An 18,288-nucleotide genomic window follows, 5' to 3' on the forward strand; every position below is an offset into this window, starting at 1 on the left:
TAAATATTTATTTTTTACATTAAATATTAGTATTGATATTTAATATATATTAATAATAATATGTGAATATATAAATATTTAAATTATTATTACTAAAAAAATAATATTAGTGTATTAATATTAAATATTAAATACTAAAAATATATTAATAATATTAATGTTAATGTATTAATAATAATTAATAATTAATAATAATATTAATGTTAATGACTAATAATTAATAACAATATTAATGTTAATGAATTAATAATATTATTAATGTTAATGTATTAGTAATAATTAATAATTACTAACTAATAATTAATAATAATGTTAATGTATTAATAATAATTAATAACTAATAACTAATAATTAATAATAATGTTAATGTAAATGTATTAATAATAATTAATAATTAATATTAATATTAATGTTAATGTTAATGTATTAATAATAATTAATAATTAATAACTAATAATTATTAATAATGTTAATGTATTAATAATAATTATTAATTAATAATAATATTAATGTATTAATAATAAGTAATAACTAATAATTAATAATGATATTAATGTTAATGTATTAATAATAATTAATAACTAATAATTAATAATAATATTAATGTTAATGTATTAATAATATTAATAATTAATAACTAATAATTAATAATAATATTAATGTAAATGTTATAATTCATACCTAATAGTATTGAAAATTAATATTATGGGCTTTAATCATTTTTATTTATTATAATCTCTTTTTTTTTTTTTTTTAATTATTTATTAATGTAATAATAAATAAATATATTGATTATTTAATATTTAATTATTTAATCTTTACTATTAAATGTTTAAATTTATTATTAAGAGTTTAATACAGTTAATAGATTCAATAGTAAATCCAAATAATAATTAATCAAAATTATTATAATAAATATTTATTTTTTTACATTAAATATTAGTATTAATATTCAATATATATTAATAATAATATGTGAATATATAAATATTTAAATTATTATTACTCAGAAATAATATTAGTGTGTGGATATTAATTATTAAATATTAAATACTAAAAATATATTAATAATATTAATGTTAATGTATTAATAATAATTAATAAATAATAACTAATAATTAATAACTAATAATTAATATTAATGTTAGTGTATTAATAATAATTAATAATAATATTAATGTATTGATAATAATTAAAAATTAATAATAATATTAATGTTAATGACTAATAATTAATAATAATAATAATGTTAATGAATTAATAATAATATTAATGTTAATGAATTAATAATAATTAATTCATAATAATATTAATGTAAATGTATTAATAATAATTAGGTATGAATTATAACATTTACATTAATATTATTATTAATTATTAGTTATTAATTATTAATGCATTAACATTAATATTATTATTAGTTATTAGTTATCAATTATTAATTATTATTAATTCATTAACATTAATTATTAATTATTATTAATACATTAACATTAATATTATTATTAATTATTAATACATTAACATTAATATTATTAATAATTATTAGTTATTATTTATTAATTATTATTAATACATTAACATTAATATTATTAATATATTTTTAGTATTTAATATTTAATATTAATACACTAATATTATTTTTTAGTAATAATAATTTAAATATTTATATATTCACATATTATTATTAATATATATTGAATATTAATACTAATATTTAATGTAAAAAAATATATATTTATTATAATAATTTTGATTAATTATTATTTGGATTTACTATTGAATTTATTAGCTATAGTAAACTCTTAATAATAAATTTAAACATTTAGTAGTAAAGATTAAATAATCAATGTATTTATTTATTATTACATTAATAAATAATCTTTTGAAAATACTTTAAAATTCTTAAAATTATTAAAAAAAAGGATTATAATAAATAAAAATGATTAAAACAATCGACATCTATTTAAATCTTCTCACTTCAAACTATTAAAATCTATTTAATACCCTCATTCAAGCTCTTCTACTATCATCATTCAAGAATGTCCTGATGATGGATCCCTATTGGGATTTGAAACGTTGAGGAAGAGTTGTTTTTACTGTGGGTTCTCCGGTTACTAAATTAGAAAATAATGTTAGATATTTGTCTATTCATGTCCATAAATCATACTTCAACAGTAAATAATATGCATATAATGCAAATGATAATAGGAGAAGAGATCTTATGGAGATATTCTACCTCTGAATGGGAAGTCATTCATTCAAGTCATCAACCTGTCTATAATATTGTCATGCATCAACATATATTTCAGATCATAAACTCAGACCATATCACATATTCATCATGGTTATATCATGTTGTCATCAACTACTTCATCATGACATCAATCTGTCATCAAGGGTTAGCGTCAAAGAGCTAATAGGAGTAGACTTCAAGAATCATGATCATAAGCATTACTTCTTTGTCGCATAGCTCAATCCATCAAGTCATGGCATTCAATTTTTTACCACATGCCATAATTACTAAGCACATCAAAACATAACCATGGTCAACAAAAGTTCCTGAGTATCAATCTCATTTTTATACTTCTATCATCATGGCTACCATGCTTTTCACAAATAAATAGTGTCAAGTTACCATGTACTAGAATCAAGGTGCTAACCTTATTTATGGGATCAAGATATTTGAAATGATAGGTGTTAGCCAAATATCAAGTATACCACTATATCAATGATCAATATTAAGTAGCTTCATAGAATCAATAAGATCAAGATACTTGTTCAATACCAAGAGCACAATTTCATCATAAGAACCATGAATCCAAATCACTTTCATGAGCCATTTGTGAAAGAGGCATTCTCATCATGCCTTAGGGCTTACCTTGCCACCAATATTGAATTTGAAACATAATACCATACATACCTTGTAATGTTTAGATACCTGTGCACTTTCTTATTTTACATCGGCCAGTTGTAGCACTTTGTCACCTTTTCATCAAGAGCCTCTTTTCCAAAGCTAGGTCTTCTCTTCCTATACTAGCCATGATCCTCAAGAGGGATCCACTTATCACAACTCATCAAGAGGTTAGAAGCATTCAAATACTCAAATATACATGCAGGAAGCATAAGTAATAATAAAAAAAAAATCAGATGCATAAGTATAAACAAAGGTAAGGACATAAAGAAGCATCATAAATCAAAAAGTACTTGTCTTTAATGAAAGGAGATTGTCTCCCTCTTGAACCAGCCTTCAAGAGCCATCACTGTCTATTGTCCATATAACAATGTTGCCTTCAATATTTCAACCAACTCTATCAACAACCAGGCCTAATAGAAACTATCACGTTTAGGGCTTCATTAATTTTGACACAAGTGCTTAAGCAACTTCATATTGACCATGCTAGGGCTTCTAGATTGAAAATCTCAAATCTTTTCCATAAACCACGTTTTCTCTCAGACCCTAACCTCATAATATCAATAAAACCCTAATAACCAAATTTCCTAGGGTTCTCCACCATCCTCTTCTTGCATCCATCAATGGTGTCATCTTAGGGGTGATCTCCATGACTTTTCTTCAGCCCAGATCTAATACCATGTTAACTTTTCTTAGGGTTATATTGTCCTATGATTTGATAATTGCATTTATTCATTAACACATTACATTCACCCCATAACATCGTAACATTATGCAAATTTACATCATTATTCAACAACATATGCAACTATGTAGAAAGAACAATATCATCATTATTAATGCAGTGAAACATAAAGGAACAATAAAAGAAATGAATTCACACATAGAGACACCAGGATTGGTTGGAGATCAGGAAAAACCCCACAAGGGGGAAAACCCTTCCAAATTCTTCTTCTTATTAGATTTGATTAAAATGTTCAACAAAGAGAGAGTACGATGATCCATATCTTCATCCATACAACTATACAAAAAAAATCAGCTAACCCATATCTATGAAATGAACCCAAACACGTTTATACTCAAAATCCTGATTCAGAAACCTAAAATGAACTATCATTGTCTACGGTCAACTATCGAACTCTACGGTCAATGAGAGAAAAATTTGGTAGACCGAAATTTCAACTTATATGTCTTAATCGCACAAAGGAGGAGTCATCTAAGTGACTGTAGCATCTCATTTGTTCCATTAAGCCTGGCATGCAAGCAACTGTGATTGGATACGGACTGTGGTAGGAAAATGATTGAGATTCTGAAACCCTAACTCCCACTCGCACGGATGGACATTTGTTTGTGTGACTAGAAGGCTCCAGACCCACGGATGATATTCTATGCGAGAGATTATGGTCGACTTATTCTTGTGATGTGTTAGCAACTCAGGCCCAAAACCCTAAAAACTGAGATGCGAGCTTGAGACCCTACAATTTCATCTTCGAGCGAACTTGTCCTTTTGCGGAAGAGCCTTAGACCTGTACAAGAAAAAACCAAGATATAAGAGTGTCTCATAATAGGTTACTTGTATTTATAGTCTTCCAAGGGTGTAAACTTTGATTTAGGGCTGACCTTATCAAATATGCACATGGATTTTATTCATAAGTGTACTTTCCCTTATCCTTTTTGAGTGATCTTTAGGTCGATTTTGGTCCTCATGAAAATAGGAATTCAATGAAATCATTATATCCATCAAGTGAGTTGTCCAAAGTGGAATTTGATTGCAATTTCATATTTTAACAGGTTGTGCCTAGACCTAAGGTACAATCTATTATTGGTTCCAAGTGGGTGTAGAAGGTGAAACATACAGCTGATGGAAGTGTTGAGAAGTACAAGGCCAGATTTGTGGCCAAAGGCTTCTCACAGGTGGAGAGGATTGATTATGAGGATAAATTTTCCCCTATGGAAAGATACTCATCTATCAAGACCATACTTGCATTGACAAAACAAATGGGGTGGACGATCCACCAAATGGATGTTAAGACTACTTTCCTTAATGGAGTGGTTAAGGAAGAGATGTTCATTGAGTGGCCTGAGGGGTTCGATACCTTTAGCAAGGAGACAAGTGTGTGTGGGCTCAAGAGAGCCCTATATGGTATCAAGCAACCACCTCGTGCTTGGTACACTGGCATAGATGCTTATCTCAATGGATTCTGCTTCACTAAGAGTGAAGAAAATTCCAATATCTATTACGTTATGGTAGATGGAAGTTTTTTCCTCTTAGTTCTCTATGTGGATGATTTGATACTAACAGGAGATGACAGGTTGATCCAATCTTGCAAGGAGGAGCTTGTAAGAGAGTTTGAGATGAAGGATATGGGTTTAATTCACTACTTCCTTGGATTGGAGGTGTGACAGGAAGATGGAGAGATATTTGTTTGATTGAGGAAGTACACCTCTGAAATCCTTCAGTGATTCCATATAGAGGATTGAAAACCCATGGATACTCCTTTAGGTACTAACTCAAGGAAAGAGGATGCTTCTACAAGAGAGGAAGTAGATGGAAATATCAACAAACAATTGGTGGGGTCCTTGATGTACTTGGTGAAAACAAGGACTGATATTTGTTTTTCAGTGAACTATCTTAGTCAGTTCATGGTGGATCCTACAAAGCTTCACTCAAAAGAAACAAAATTTGTTCTTAAATACCTCAAAGGCACAAGAGACTTTGGTTTATGGTATAGGCAGATTGATGGAGTGAAGCTCCAAGGCTTCACAGATGCATATTGGGTAGGGAGTCTCTCAAATAGGAAGAGCACATCAGGAGTAGTCTTCAGTGTTGGGTCAACAACAGTTTCTTGGTATAGTAGGAAACAAATATTTGTAGCACTTAGTTGAGTAGAGGTCAAGTATATAGCTTCTAGTCAAGAAGCATGTGAGGCTATTTGGATGAGGAAGATCTAGGTTGGTCTCTTCAATTAGGGGATGGAACATACATTGATCCATTGTGATGATCAGATTTGTATAAAACTCTCTGAAAATTCAGTGTTTCCTACAAAAGATAAGGATGCAGACATCTTAACAAAGGCTTTGTCAAGAGGCAAGTTTGAGTTCCCCATGAGAAGGATTGGGGTTGTTCAAAACCATTTTCTTGCTAAGAGGGAGTGTCAAATTGTAGCAAGAAAAGGTTTCATTTGACTTATGCCTTAGTCAAATGAAGAAATTTGAATTTGCACTTCTGCGGGATGAGTTGTCAAGAACTTAGTAGGAGTGACATGGCCAAATCACTTTATTATGTCATCCAATTCAAGTTTGTGGGCTAGAAGTAGAGTTGTGTTAAATTTGGTGGATAAGATCTAGATATCAAGAGGCGTTATCTTTAGTGAATGTCATTTATCTGAACTCTAGTCTAGAATAAAGTCATGAGAAGGATTGGGGTTGTTCAAAACCCTTTTCTTGCTAAGAGGGAGTGTCAAATTGTAGCAATAAAAGGCTTCATTTGACTTATGCCTTAGTCAAATGAAGAAATTTTAATTTTCACTTCTGCAGGATGAGTTGTCAAGAACTTAGTAGGAGTAACATGGCCAAATCACTTTACTAAGTCATCCAATTCAAGTTTGTGGGCTAGAAGTAGAGTTGTGTTAAATTTGGTGGATACAATCTAGATATCAAGAGGTGTTATATTTAGTGAACGTCATTTATCTGAACTCTAGTCTAGAATAAAGTTAGTGTGAGTTCAGTTGAGTAGTAGTTGTAATTTTTATAAACTCAACCAAGTCTTAGTTAACTAGTCAATTTACTAAAAATAACCCTATTCATGCATGCAAATCAAATTTCCTAGTGAAGTGGAGGAAAAAGGCATAATTTCAATCAATTTTATATACTAGTGAGTGTACAATGTTTGCATGTAGCAATTGAGCCATTTCTCTAGGGATTTGCACAAGGAAATAGCAGGAAGCAAGAGGCTTGTTTTGGCTAAGTATTGGCTAGAGCAGGGACAGGAGGAGATCAGTATTACAGTGCAGGTGTAGATTCAAGCATTGAATCAGTCATCGTAATAGATCATTATTCTCACATAATATAATATAAATAGAGGAGGGGTTTTACCCAGTTGGGTTCCCCAGTAAAAATTGTGTTCATTGTGATTGAATGATTGCATGTGTTTCTATTGTCAACTTTTCTTCTGTAGAATTTAGTAGAATAAATATGTGTCTATTGATTTCAGCTTGATTTCATTAGTAGCTTCAAATTTCGAGTTATTTCTACAATTTCCCACTACCTATTTATTGTTTGCTTGGTTGTTGTTTGATCTATTGCTTATAACAATAGTTAAATTTCATTATTGATTAATTCAATGGGAAGCTATAAGTTTAATAACATACTGATTTGGTTTCCTTTATTCTCTAACAAACTATTAGTTACTCCATTCAACATTCTCATGCATTTTAGCCCAATGGGAAGTTGAATAATAAATTATGTTTCAAAAAATATTGATAACTTGATTATTGGTTTGAGGGGTTGTAATTGAATATGACACACATCTATCTTATTGTTCCTATTCTTCAAATGTATTTATCATAGATTTGAATAAGATTTGTGCAAATGAAATATCACAACCCCACTCTACAATAGTCTTTATGTGATATGTAAGCCCGTTCCTCACTATCAATTGTATTGAATAAAATCAATATGCTACAAACTATGTGTGGTTGAATAATTTCTTAGTAGTGTAACTTCTTGTTACATCCACATGTTTATACATTCATTCATTGCCATGGGTGCATAAATTTTTATGGATGACTCATTATGCTAAATCATGTGTCACCCCATGTTTTTCCTTAAATTGTTTTTCCATAGAAAACTAGTTGGAGGATCCCACATTTTCATCATCTTCAAATGGTTAATTGACCATGTCTAGTATAATGTTTTTGTGGAAACAATAAGAAAGGCAGGTTATATTATTAACCATGCATTGATTATGGGAAATTATGTATATTGTGGTTGTTTATATAAATTACACCTACAACCATGGTTGATAGATTACAATGTTAGTGTGTTAACTAAATGAAAGTTTTTTTTGCTAAAAACCAATAACACTCAATATAAGTACAATAGAACAATAATAGTACTTAGTGTAAGCATAATAGAAAAGAAATAGTTGTGTAAGGCTATAGGGTGTATTGTGAATTCATTGATAGAGAGAGAGGAATGAGAGGAGCTTTATTTCAATTTCCAAAGAAATTATAGTGAGAAATAAGCTTTGTACTTAGTCTAAAATTTATATTAATAATGAAGTCAATTCAAAGGGACACTAAAAATTTTTTCATAGAGGATTCATATGGACACTAAATTCTTTTTTCATAGAGGATTCATATCGATAAAATGGATAAGTCATAAGTTAACTATTTGTACATCATGAAATCAATAGCCTTGTACTCTTTTTGCTTGCATTAGAAGGGAAGAAGATTCCCCAAAAAACTATTAAGAAAAACATGGTAAGAGCTTCCTTGTGCCATGATTAAAAAAGAAGAGAGCGCCATGGTGGACCAAGGGCTTAGAGTGCTTAGCAGTAAACAAAATTTATATGTCATGAAAAATATGGATTGTGCCGAGCAAGATTAGAGCCTAGTAGGAGCTTCCTTTGTCCTAATGGTATCATGGTTTGACCTAGGGTGTTATCCATAGTTGATTCATATAATTGTGTAATGAATTTCTTCTTAGCAACTAAAATGGTGGGGTTGTGTTTATTTACATAAAATAGAATATTTTCTTGTATAAGGAATGCGTTTTTTTGTGTAGGTTGATAAATGAATTCAAAATATGTTTTTTATTTGTGAGACTATTTGTGTGTGCATATTGATTTTTTTAATTATATCATCATTAAAAATATAATTTAGAATAACAATTGGTTAATTAAGTAAATATTTCTATATGGAGTACTCCAATGACTAACAAAAGTATTCAATGTGTCAAACAAACTATCCCTATTCTAGCCATGTTGTCTTGGTATGTGCATAATAATGATTTTTCCTAATGGATTCATTAATAGAATTTGGGTTTCATTGTAATATTTTTCTTTCAATATTGTAATTTGTGGTGTCTTTGCAATATTTTCTTTTTTAATTCCATTCTCCATCTTATCTCGTTTTTTCCAAACCAACACTCAAAATAGAGAAGCTTTAAAGAGGAAAGGGAGTAACGCATAGTAAATGTTACATTATTGAGCCTTTTTTATTCTTCAAATAAAAATTATTACATTCTTGAATTGTGTATATTGTATGCTATAGTATAATTTGTATGGAATCATCTAAATAGTTATTTCACTACTGAAGTCTATGAAAGTGTACACACTACTCTACCCTATTTCATGATAGCATTTTAAGAGAACACATATATTTTTAAACATTAGACCCACTAAATTATGCAATGTAACTTGATGTGAATGTGTTTTTTATATAGCATGATGTGGATGCTTTTTTAATATATTTTATTTATTATGTTTAAGCATGTCTATTTTGGAATAGGGCGTCTAGAATTTTAATTTATTTATCAATAATTACTAGGTGAATGGGAGAAACTTAATCTCTAATAAATATTCTAGAATATTCTTAATAGTAGCAGCAAATCAAAGGTTGAGATTTATGATGGGCCTCTAAATTAGACATAAATTAAGGCCCATGCCTCTAAATTAAACATAAATTAAGGCCTATGACCATCCTTCAACACATTAAACCTCTCTTTTTGCATTAGATAATGTATTTTTAACTTTAATGTATTTATTAGGGAGGTTTATGAATAATTGCATATTTGTGCCTAATATTATTTATTTTTGTGGAATATTATGAGAATATTGGGCAGATTATGAAGATTTGGAGGAGGAGATAATTTAGGGACTTGCTCGCTACTAGAGAAGGATCCCTATTAGATAATAAATCAAGAAGATATTATGGAATTATGGCACAGATTGTGGGACTCCAATGATTGAGAAAATCTAGGAATGTGCTCCCTGCTATTTAGCGCAGATTCCTAGTATTGGGAACCATATCCACTAATCAAGGGATTTTGGTGGGGAAAGCTTCCTCCATTCATGGGGAATGATTCCTAATCATTTTGTATAAGTACCAAGTCGAATTTTCCTCTAGGGGGGGATTTTTATTAGTGTTATTGTGGAGAGAACTCATATTTTTGTAGCTTCATTGTATTTTCTTGCAAGGATGTAATTGTATTGATGAAAATAATGAGGATTGGTGTCATGTTCAGCTTCTAAATATTGTTCTCCTCCATAGGTCTCTGAGTTTCCTTGGGCTTGGCCATCCCAGGGGTCTCAGAGCCCTTTTGTATCATTTTCTTTCCTTCTTTTCACTTCTTATTCACATGCATCTCTTGTTTTTATTTATTTTTATTTATGCATTTAATATTAATGATTTCTTGTTGTAGGATTGGGTTAAATGGTAGATGTAAGTTATTTTGCAGGATAAAAATCATCATTTCATCCTTGGAAAAGATTTGGAAGGTCATAGTAATCATTGATCTATTTGAATTAGTCTTCTTATTCCCAAATGTAGATTTCTGGAACTCCTTTGTAGCAAAGAGCAATAAATTTCTGCTTTTTTTAAGAGCATGCTAACAAACTTCAATCTAGTTGGTTCCACTTGCATTAGATCACAAAAACATTCTAGTTCATAACAACAATTACCTCATTGCATTTTCACTTGATTAGGTTAGGCATTTGATGGATTTACTAGCTCACTAGTTCTCGAATTTCTAGATTTTCGACCAGTAATTTTTTACTATTTTTTAGCATGGGTTAACAAAGGTCTTTTTGAATGATTCCACTTGGAATGGGGACCGAAGACATCCTAGTCGATAACAAAATTTGTCCCATCCAATTTGGATTTGATTTGATTGGTCATTCAATGAATTATAATTTCGTATAGTAAATTTGTAACATCTTGTAGTAAAATAGGGGATCCTGTAGGAGAACTAATACATCATGTAGGAAATCCTGTAGTGGCCTGTTTTGAGCCCGAACTAAGAAAAATCATCATTGAAGTTGGGATTAGGCCCCTACTTGACCTTCAAGCCATCAAAATCAGTGTACCCCTCTTCCTCCACACCTGTCTCCCCTGCCAAAGATCAAGGAAAGATTAGCATTTGCATTTATAAAGCAAAAAGATTTAAAAAATAAGTTATTTTATATTTACACATGCACACAGTAGTTAGTACTCTCTAGATTAGGTTTCATGCTTAGATTAGTTAAAACATCACATGTGATAAATAGGGTTAAATAGGGTTATTTTGCAAGCAAAGTGTGTTAATAAGTAGATAGAGGATTTCATGTTACTTTATGAGCATTTTTAAATTCAGTCTTTCATTCCTGCAAATAGACAACATTTCTTTTATCGCATGACAATAAAAGAAGGACACATTGTATGCTGCACATATAGTGTCGATGCCTCTTAAGTTTGTATGAACCTTGGGTTGATAATTAAAGTTGGTAGCCTTGGGAGTTGCAGCATTCTTGTTGCAATACCGAGCCTCATCAATTTATCTCAAAAGTAGTTATGCCATATCTACCCCTTTAATTAAATTGATTAATTATAAAAAGTCAAAAGTAGTTATGCCATATCTACCCCTTTAATTAAATTGATTAATTATAAAAAGGTTATATGAAGAAGTGTCATATGAAATAGTTATGATTTTCTAGGCATATGGTATTGATAAACTATAGTATTAAAAAAACATATTTATAATTTAACAATCTTACTACATGTTTGTATATATATTTAATTCATTTATTAGTATAGGATAGATGTGTATGTGTTAGATGTTAGATGTTAGATGCTAGACATGAATATTTTTTAAATTGATTTTTTTATATTATTTTTTATTTTTCATTTTACATAAATGAAAATCACAATATACATATTACATTAAAATATATAACTTAGTAGTTATAAATTAGCATCCATTTTACCTTACAATTTAAAATAGCAAAATATTTAAATTTAATTAATAAGTACATAAAAATTAACATGAATATTCTCCCTCATTTGGCCATGGATTTATTAACTTCTCAATAGGATTTCTTACAATACCATGGCCTATCAATACCACATATCCAAAAACCATAACTCATATCAAAATAAAAATTAAAACCAATATTTTTTTTTAATTTTAATTTAATTTTATAACAATTTTAAAATTGAAATTTAGAACTCACCATAAACAAACAATATAACAAGATTCTTAACCATGTATATTCACCCTTATTTTACTATGGATATCATTAACTTGGAAATAGACTTTGTGACAATAACATTGGCCAATAGCATGGCTTCTCAATACCACTTGCCCAAAAATCATAACTCATTTTCAAAATCAAAACATTTTATAAATATTTTATTTTTATTTTATTTCATAACATTTTTAAAGTTAAATCTAAAAGTCAAAAGCTATGGGAAGATGTTGTAGTGGTGTAAATGTTTGTAAACATTTACATGTGGGCTCAATTAAAAATAATAAAAAAGTTAAAAATAATTGCCTAGTGAGGTACTCTCAAGCCTAGTATGTAGAGATGTTGTAATGCCCTGTAAACATTTTCATTTGGTCAAAATTAAAAAAAAAAAACAAATAAATAAATAAATAAATAAATAATTATGATAATTATCAATAAAAATTTAACTTGGTCAAATTACATAAAACTAAAAATAATAATAAAATAAAATACAAAAGTAATAATTAATAATTATAAATAATAATAATAAAACTAATCTGAATTTACTATGAGAAAAATGAAACTTTTTAAATGAAAATTTATTTGAGTTAAAGAGATTTAATCCAGAATTAAAATGAATAAATTAATATAATCAATAATAATAATTTAAAATAAAATTTTAATTTAATTAATTTTTATGATTTTTATTTTAATAATGATGATGATGATGATGATGGTTAACGTCCGCTGAGACCAAATAATGGTCTATCGGACCTAAAGAAACAAATTATCTATTTTGATTTAAGATTTTATTCCTATGCTCAAAAAGCTTGGAGAGAAGCCTCCCGAGCTCACTATAATTTTGACATTGTAAAAGGCTAGGAAGGTCAGTATTGTAACAAAGATTGTGAAACTGAGATCTAATGTGGTTATACGCGGGGCACTCTAAGAGGAAGTGGTTTTCATCCTCGATGTTCCTATTCTTACATATATGGCAGATCCTTTCCATCCATGGCGTTTTAGGAACTGCCCAACGACCTGTTTCACTATGGAGCTCATGAGAATTCGTTCTAATCTTTGCTATATTAATTTTCTTCTTTGAGCTAGTTAAAATAGAGAGATACTTTTGATCTTCTAGGGTGGGGTTGATGACCTTCTGATAATAACTTAATTTTCTTTCAGCCGCTAAGTCTTTCTCACACCACATTTTTTCTTTGAACTTAGAAGTAACAATATCTTTAATGTTATTTATGTTTTGCAATGCATCATTTTCGTTGATCTCCCAATAGTTTAACCAGGCCCTTGTGTCTTTATGCCACCCTTGATTGAGCCTTAGGTGGTTTTGGCTAGAATTTAAAGCTAGCTTAGGAAGTCTATGATCGTTTATGTTACTGATTTTGTGCTTGTACAACAGAAACCTAAGCATAGCTAGGCTCTCAATAGGGGAAAGACCTGCTTCTATAAGGAGAATAGGATAGGGTGTATTACTTTTAATTTTCAGGTTATAAGTTATAAAACGCTTCTGGATTTGCTCAATCTTTCTCCATGATTCTCTAGAGATGCTGCAACCCCAAACCTCACAGCCATATAAGATAACAGGAGTGACTAAAGTTTCAAAGAGGAACTTCTTTTTATCCCACATTACAAGGTTTGCGATTTTACAATTATTTTCAAGACCATAGTAAGCTTTCCACCCCCCATTAATCCTTTTCTCAATGCTATGGTTCCAGTTGAGCTTGTGATGAATATCAATTCCTAGGTACTTGTAAGAATACACTTCCTCCAAGTTATTATTGTCATACATAAAATTAGCGTAAGTGTCCTTCTTGGATTTGATAATCATAACTTTTGTTTTGTCAGTGTTAACAGTCATACCCATGGTAGAGCAGAAATCCTTAAGAAGCCTGAGTTGCTTATTAAGATCAGATGGGCACCTTGCCAAAAGAACAATATCGTCAGCATAAAGAAGAAGGATGACGACTATCCCAGCTAAGATCGTGCCATCACATCCTGCTTCCTCTAAATAGCCTTCGAGCTTATCGATGTAAATGCCAAATAGGGTAGGGGAGAGGGGGCAACCTTGTTTAACTCCGATGTTACACTTAATATCTTCGACCACCCTTCATTGCTCTTTAGCTTGGCAATTACATTCTCGTATAACCTTATAGCGGCAGCTCTCAACTCGAGAGGAACCTTTAGCTCTTCTAATCTATTCCAAAGGTTGGATCTAGGAACCGTATCAAAAGCCTTTCTAAAGTCCACAAAACAACAAAATAAATTGGATTTATCATTACGACATTCCTCCGCAATGATCCTAAGCATAACAAAGTGGTCTGTTGTTGAGTGATGCCTTCTGAAACCTGCTTATATATTTTAATACTTATCCTAAATTAATTAATATCTATTATTTTTACCCATCATTTAATCTAGATCGCTGAATTATTTATATATTAATATTTACGTAACTTGTCATGTTAAAAAACTATGAGCTATACATACATCACTCAAATTTGCTAACAGCTCTATGAGAGTGACTGATACCTGCTCGTGACACCATGCCCTAGGCCGTCAAAAGTCGTAGTATAATGGGACTTAGACAATGATACGTATTGGTTTTCTGACCATATAGATTTAGCATTTTGAAAATCTCTAAAATATTTTTATTAGGTATGAATTTGTGATTTTAATAAATTCCTTTAAAAAAAAATTTAAAAAATAATTACCCTTACTCATTCAGTGTTCTCTGGAAGTTGCACGCATAGCCACGCTGTGAAATGGCTCGAATTAATTTCATAAGTCAACGCTTTGTGATATAAATTAAATTATCCACGGCAGGTAGTTTTTTCCACTGGGTCTGAAGCGAGTGATGCTGACGGATCTGTTTGGAGTTTTAAATTTTACTCAGAAAATCTATTTAACATAAAATATCATAAACAATAGGTAAAAGATTCCCTATACACTCTCCGAGATACCCTCGGTGGAAACGCATGCCAGAAGACCAATGGCTGGGTAGGATTCCTTACTTCCACACTCCCAAGTTCCTTGATCTCTCACCTACAGATTTGAATATTCTACAGGCTTCCCCATAAATCTCTCCAACGCAAGCAGAAGAGGGACAGGAATTCAGTTTTGAACGCATGATGAAGATTATCAGTGCAGTCCACTGTATATGGGCGTTAATCATAGTATCATTAATGGTGGATTTATCATCAGTGGATGCCCTAATTGCATCGCCAAACGTTCAGAGAAGCATCGACAAGATCAATGGCGATGGCCCCTATCTCGGCATCGTTGTTCCCAACGCTTTCGAGATGGACCGTCTTCTGCAATCTTCGTCTTTCAATGTCTCCAAGACTCTAGATATCGCTGGTAATCAGAGATCTATTCTATTTTGCCCTTAATAAGTATGTAGATGAGATTTTTATAGGAAATACATTCACACAACAAATCTCATAACTTATGGAAGAGACATGATAAGTTAAATCTCATAACTTATGGAAGAGACATGAGAGGTAGAGCAAGTTGTAACTATATCGATAAATTTTGGAAATATTTTGAAATTTGATATTGAAGAGGGGAGAAACAACTAACATTATCTTTTTGGATGACTTTCAAAATCTCCACCCCTAAAAGACGGGTATTTTTATTTCAATTAAGGGTATTTTTATCTCAATTAAGCAATTCTAGGAACATGGGCATGGTTAATTATTTAACCATCTCTATATCAATCTGATTGCCAAATATTCAGGGAATCAGCAATTCAGATAAGAAAACCTAAAAGACTTCAATTAATACAATAACAAATTGACATGAAATCTTTTTTTTGTTGACGACGACTTCAATTAATACAATAAAAAATTGACATGAAATCTTTTTTTGTTGACGACGACTTCAATTAATACAATAAAAAATGATATCAAATCTTTTTTGTTGTTGTTTTCTTTGCAGGGAGAAGATTTCATATAGGAAGCGTTGATAAGCACAAAGTCATCATTGTCATGTCAGGATTGGCAATGGTTGGTCTCAATTTTGTTTACTGATATCAGTGCTTTGATTTTTATGTTGTATGAATCCATAGCTATAACCCAATCTATAATTCTACCCTTTTAACATACTATATTTTGTTTTATGTAGCTGAATGCACGACTAACAACTCAGTTGCTGCTGAGTTTCTTCGAAGTGAAAGGAGTCATCCACTATGGAATTGCAGGGAACGCCAACTCTTCTCTGCAGCTCGCAGATGTTGCAGTTCCTCGTTATTGGGCTCATACCGGCCTCTGGAGCTGGCAGGTTAATATTTATGTTTATTTATGTAAATGCTAGAAAGATGATATTATGGCCTGATAAGTAGACACGGTGGTAAAACTATCTTGTGATTGAATTTAGATGTGTTGGTTCAGAGATATGGAGATGGACCCAATGATGAACTTCCTCAGGAATCAAATGGGGATTACACACGACAATACGGGTACCTTCACTTTGCAAACTCCACAACTCCATCAGATCAGAATTCAAGCAACCTCCTTAATAATGTGTGGTATCAACCTGAGGAAGTTTTTCCAGTAAATGGAACTCCAGAGGTCAGGCAACATGCTTTTTGGGTGCCTGTGGATGAGCACTATTATCAGATTGCAAAGAACCTTGAGGTATTTACTAGTTCTTTCAGGAAATGTATGTATGTATATATTTCTTTGTAATCAAGCAAGCATCTATCAGATCTGGTCTCATACAAGTATTGTTTAGATTTATCTTAATTTCCAAAAAAAAACACTCTACACTATCTGTGTTTTTATAATAAAATTTGCTGATAGTTCTGATTGTCTTTATTCAGACTCTGGAGTTGGAAGGATGTTTGAACTCAACAACTTGTCTGCCATATACTCCCAAGGCTGTTCTAGTAGAAAGAGGAGCGAGTGCAAACGTGTTTGTGGACAATGCAGCGTACAGAAACTTCCTCTATACCAAGTTCAATATAAGTCCCATCGACATGGAAAGTGCAGCTGTAGCACTGGTTTGCCTTCAACAAAGACTGCCATTCATAGCAATAAGATCTCTTTCTGATTTGGCTGGAGGGGAAACTTCTGAACCTAATGAGGTTGCCGTCTTTTCTCGGCTGGTTAGCCAAAACGCTGTAACTGCTGTAATTCAATTTATCAAGTCTCTGTAACAATGATTTCTATTGCACTAACCTAGAAACCTTTCCCTATCCAAAGTTGCTTTGGATTATTGAAAAATTCATTTGAAGGGTGGTACGGAAGTCAATGAGATGGGGAGGCACAAGCATCGCTATTTTGTAAAGTCTCATTGTCGTGAGAGCAACTTAATTATAAATTTAGGTTCCTGGAGTGCCCAGCTGTAGAGTAGGGTTAATTGTCGACTTTGTTGTTAAGTTGGTTTCCTTCTTAATTGAATTTAAGACACAGTTAAAAACATATTTTCGAAGAGTGAAAAGACACTTCAACTGTTCTTATTAAGAAAGGGAAAATAATTTTTATTCAAGTAAAAAATATTCTCCATCATCAATACTAAGTATGCAAAATCACCTAATAATATCATATGAGTAGAACAAGTTTCAACATTAACACAGTAAGCATAACACTAAACTTGATGCTCTAATCTTGTTAAAATATATGTTATCTACTATTGCTGAATGCTCAAATCTTGTCACCACACTTTTTTTAAATGGAATGTTATTGAAGCTTTATGTGCTTGGTCCATGGATGTGTGGCTACCTTCAATACTCCCTAATATATTATTGTACAATCATTACTAACCCTGTCATATCTTAACCTATAAATGACATTGTTTGTCTCATCTATATAGCCTTACATTTAATTAACACCACTTCCCTATATTAAAATGGAGCACTATAAGTCGTCCCTTATTTTTGTGAAGGAGCTAGCATATACTTAGATTAAAGATTTAGCATAAAGTCAAATTCTTTTGATTGAGAAGCGACAATAAAGTTTGCATGCAAATGGATTATTGATTAGAGATGGATCTATATGTATGGTTTCCCTTAATTATTTGATATTCATTTTAGTGTTTAGTGGCTTTATGAAGCTTTATACACATTTCATAACGACATTAAATTTTTATAATGATTATTTATCAAATTGAGGTTGATTTTACTAACTTGGTTTTTAAAAATTGAAAAGGGAGGTGACTA

The 18,288-nt window shown here is 30.7% G+C and overlaps 1 protein-coding gene across 1 annotated transcript; it reads left to right on the top strand.

The window, feature by feature from the left end:
* Positions 1-15,256: 15,256 nt before the first annotated feature.
* LOC149258912 (bark storage protein A-like) lies at positions 15,257-17,286 on the top strand. Its single transcript, XM_089373815.1, has 5 exons — positions 15,257-15,488; positions 16,068-16,135; positions 16,254-16,409; positions 16,520-16,765; positions 16,951-17,286. The coding sequence occupies exons 1-5, from the start codon at positions 15,257-15,259 to the stop codon at positions 17,284-17,286; spliced, it is 1,038 nt and encodes a 345-aa protein (XP_089229941.1).
* The last annotated feature ends 1,002 nt before the right edge of the window (positions 17,287-18,288 follow it).

Source organism: Pinus tabuliformis, chromosome 6, assembly GCF_031772625.1.
Source record: "Pinus tabuliformis cultivar Carrire ecotype Pingquan chromosome 6, CPIR1, whole genome shotgun sequence".
NCBI classification, from domain to species: domain Eukaryota; kingdom Viridiplantae; phylum Streptophyta; class Pinopsida; order Pinales; family Pinaceae; genus Pinus; species Pinus tabuliformis.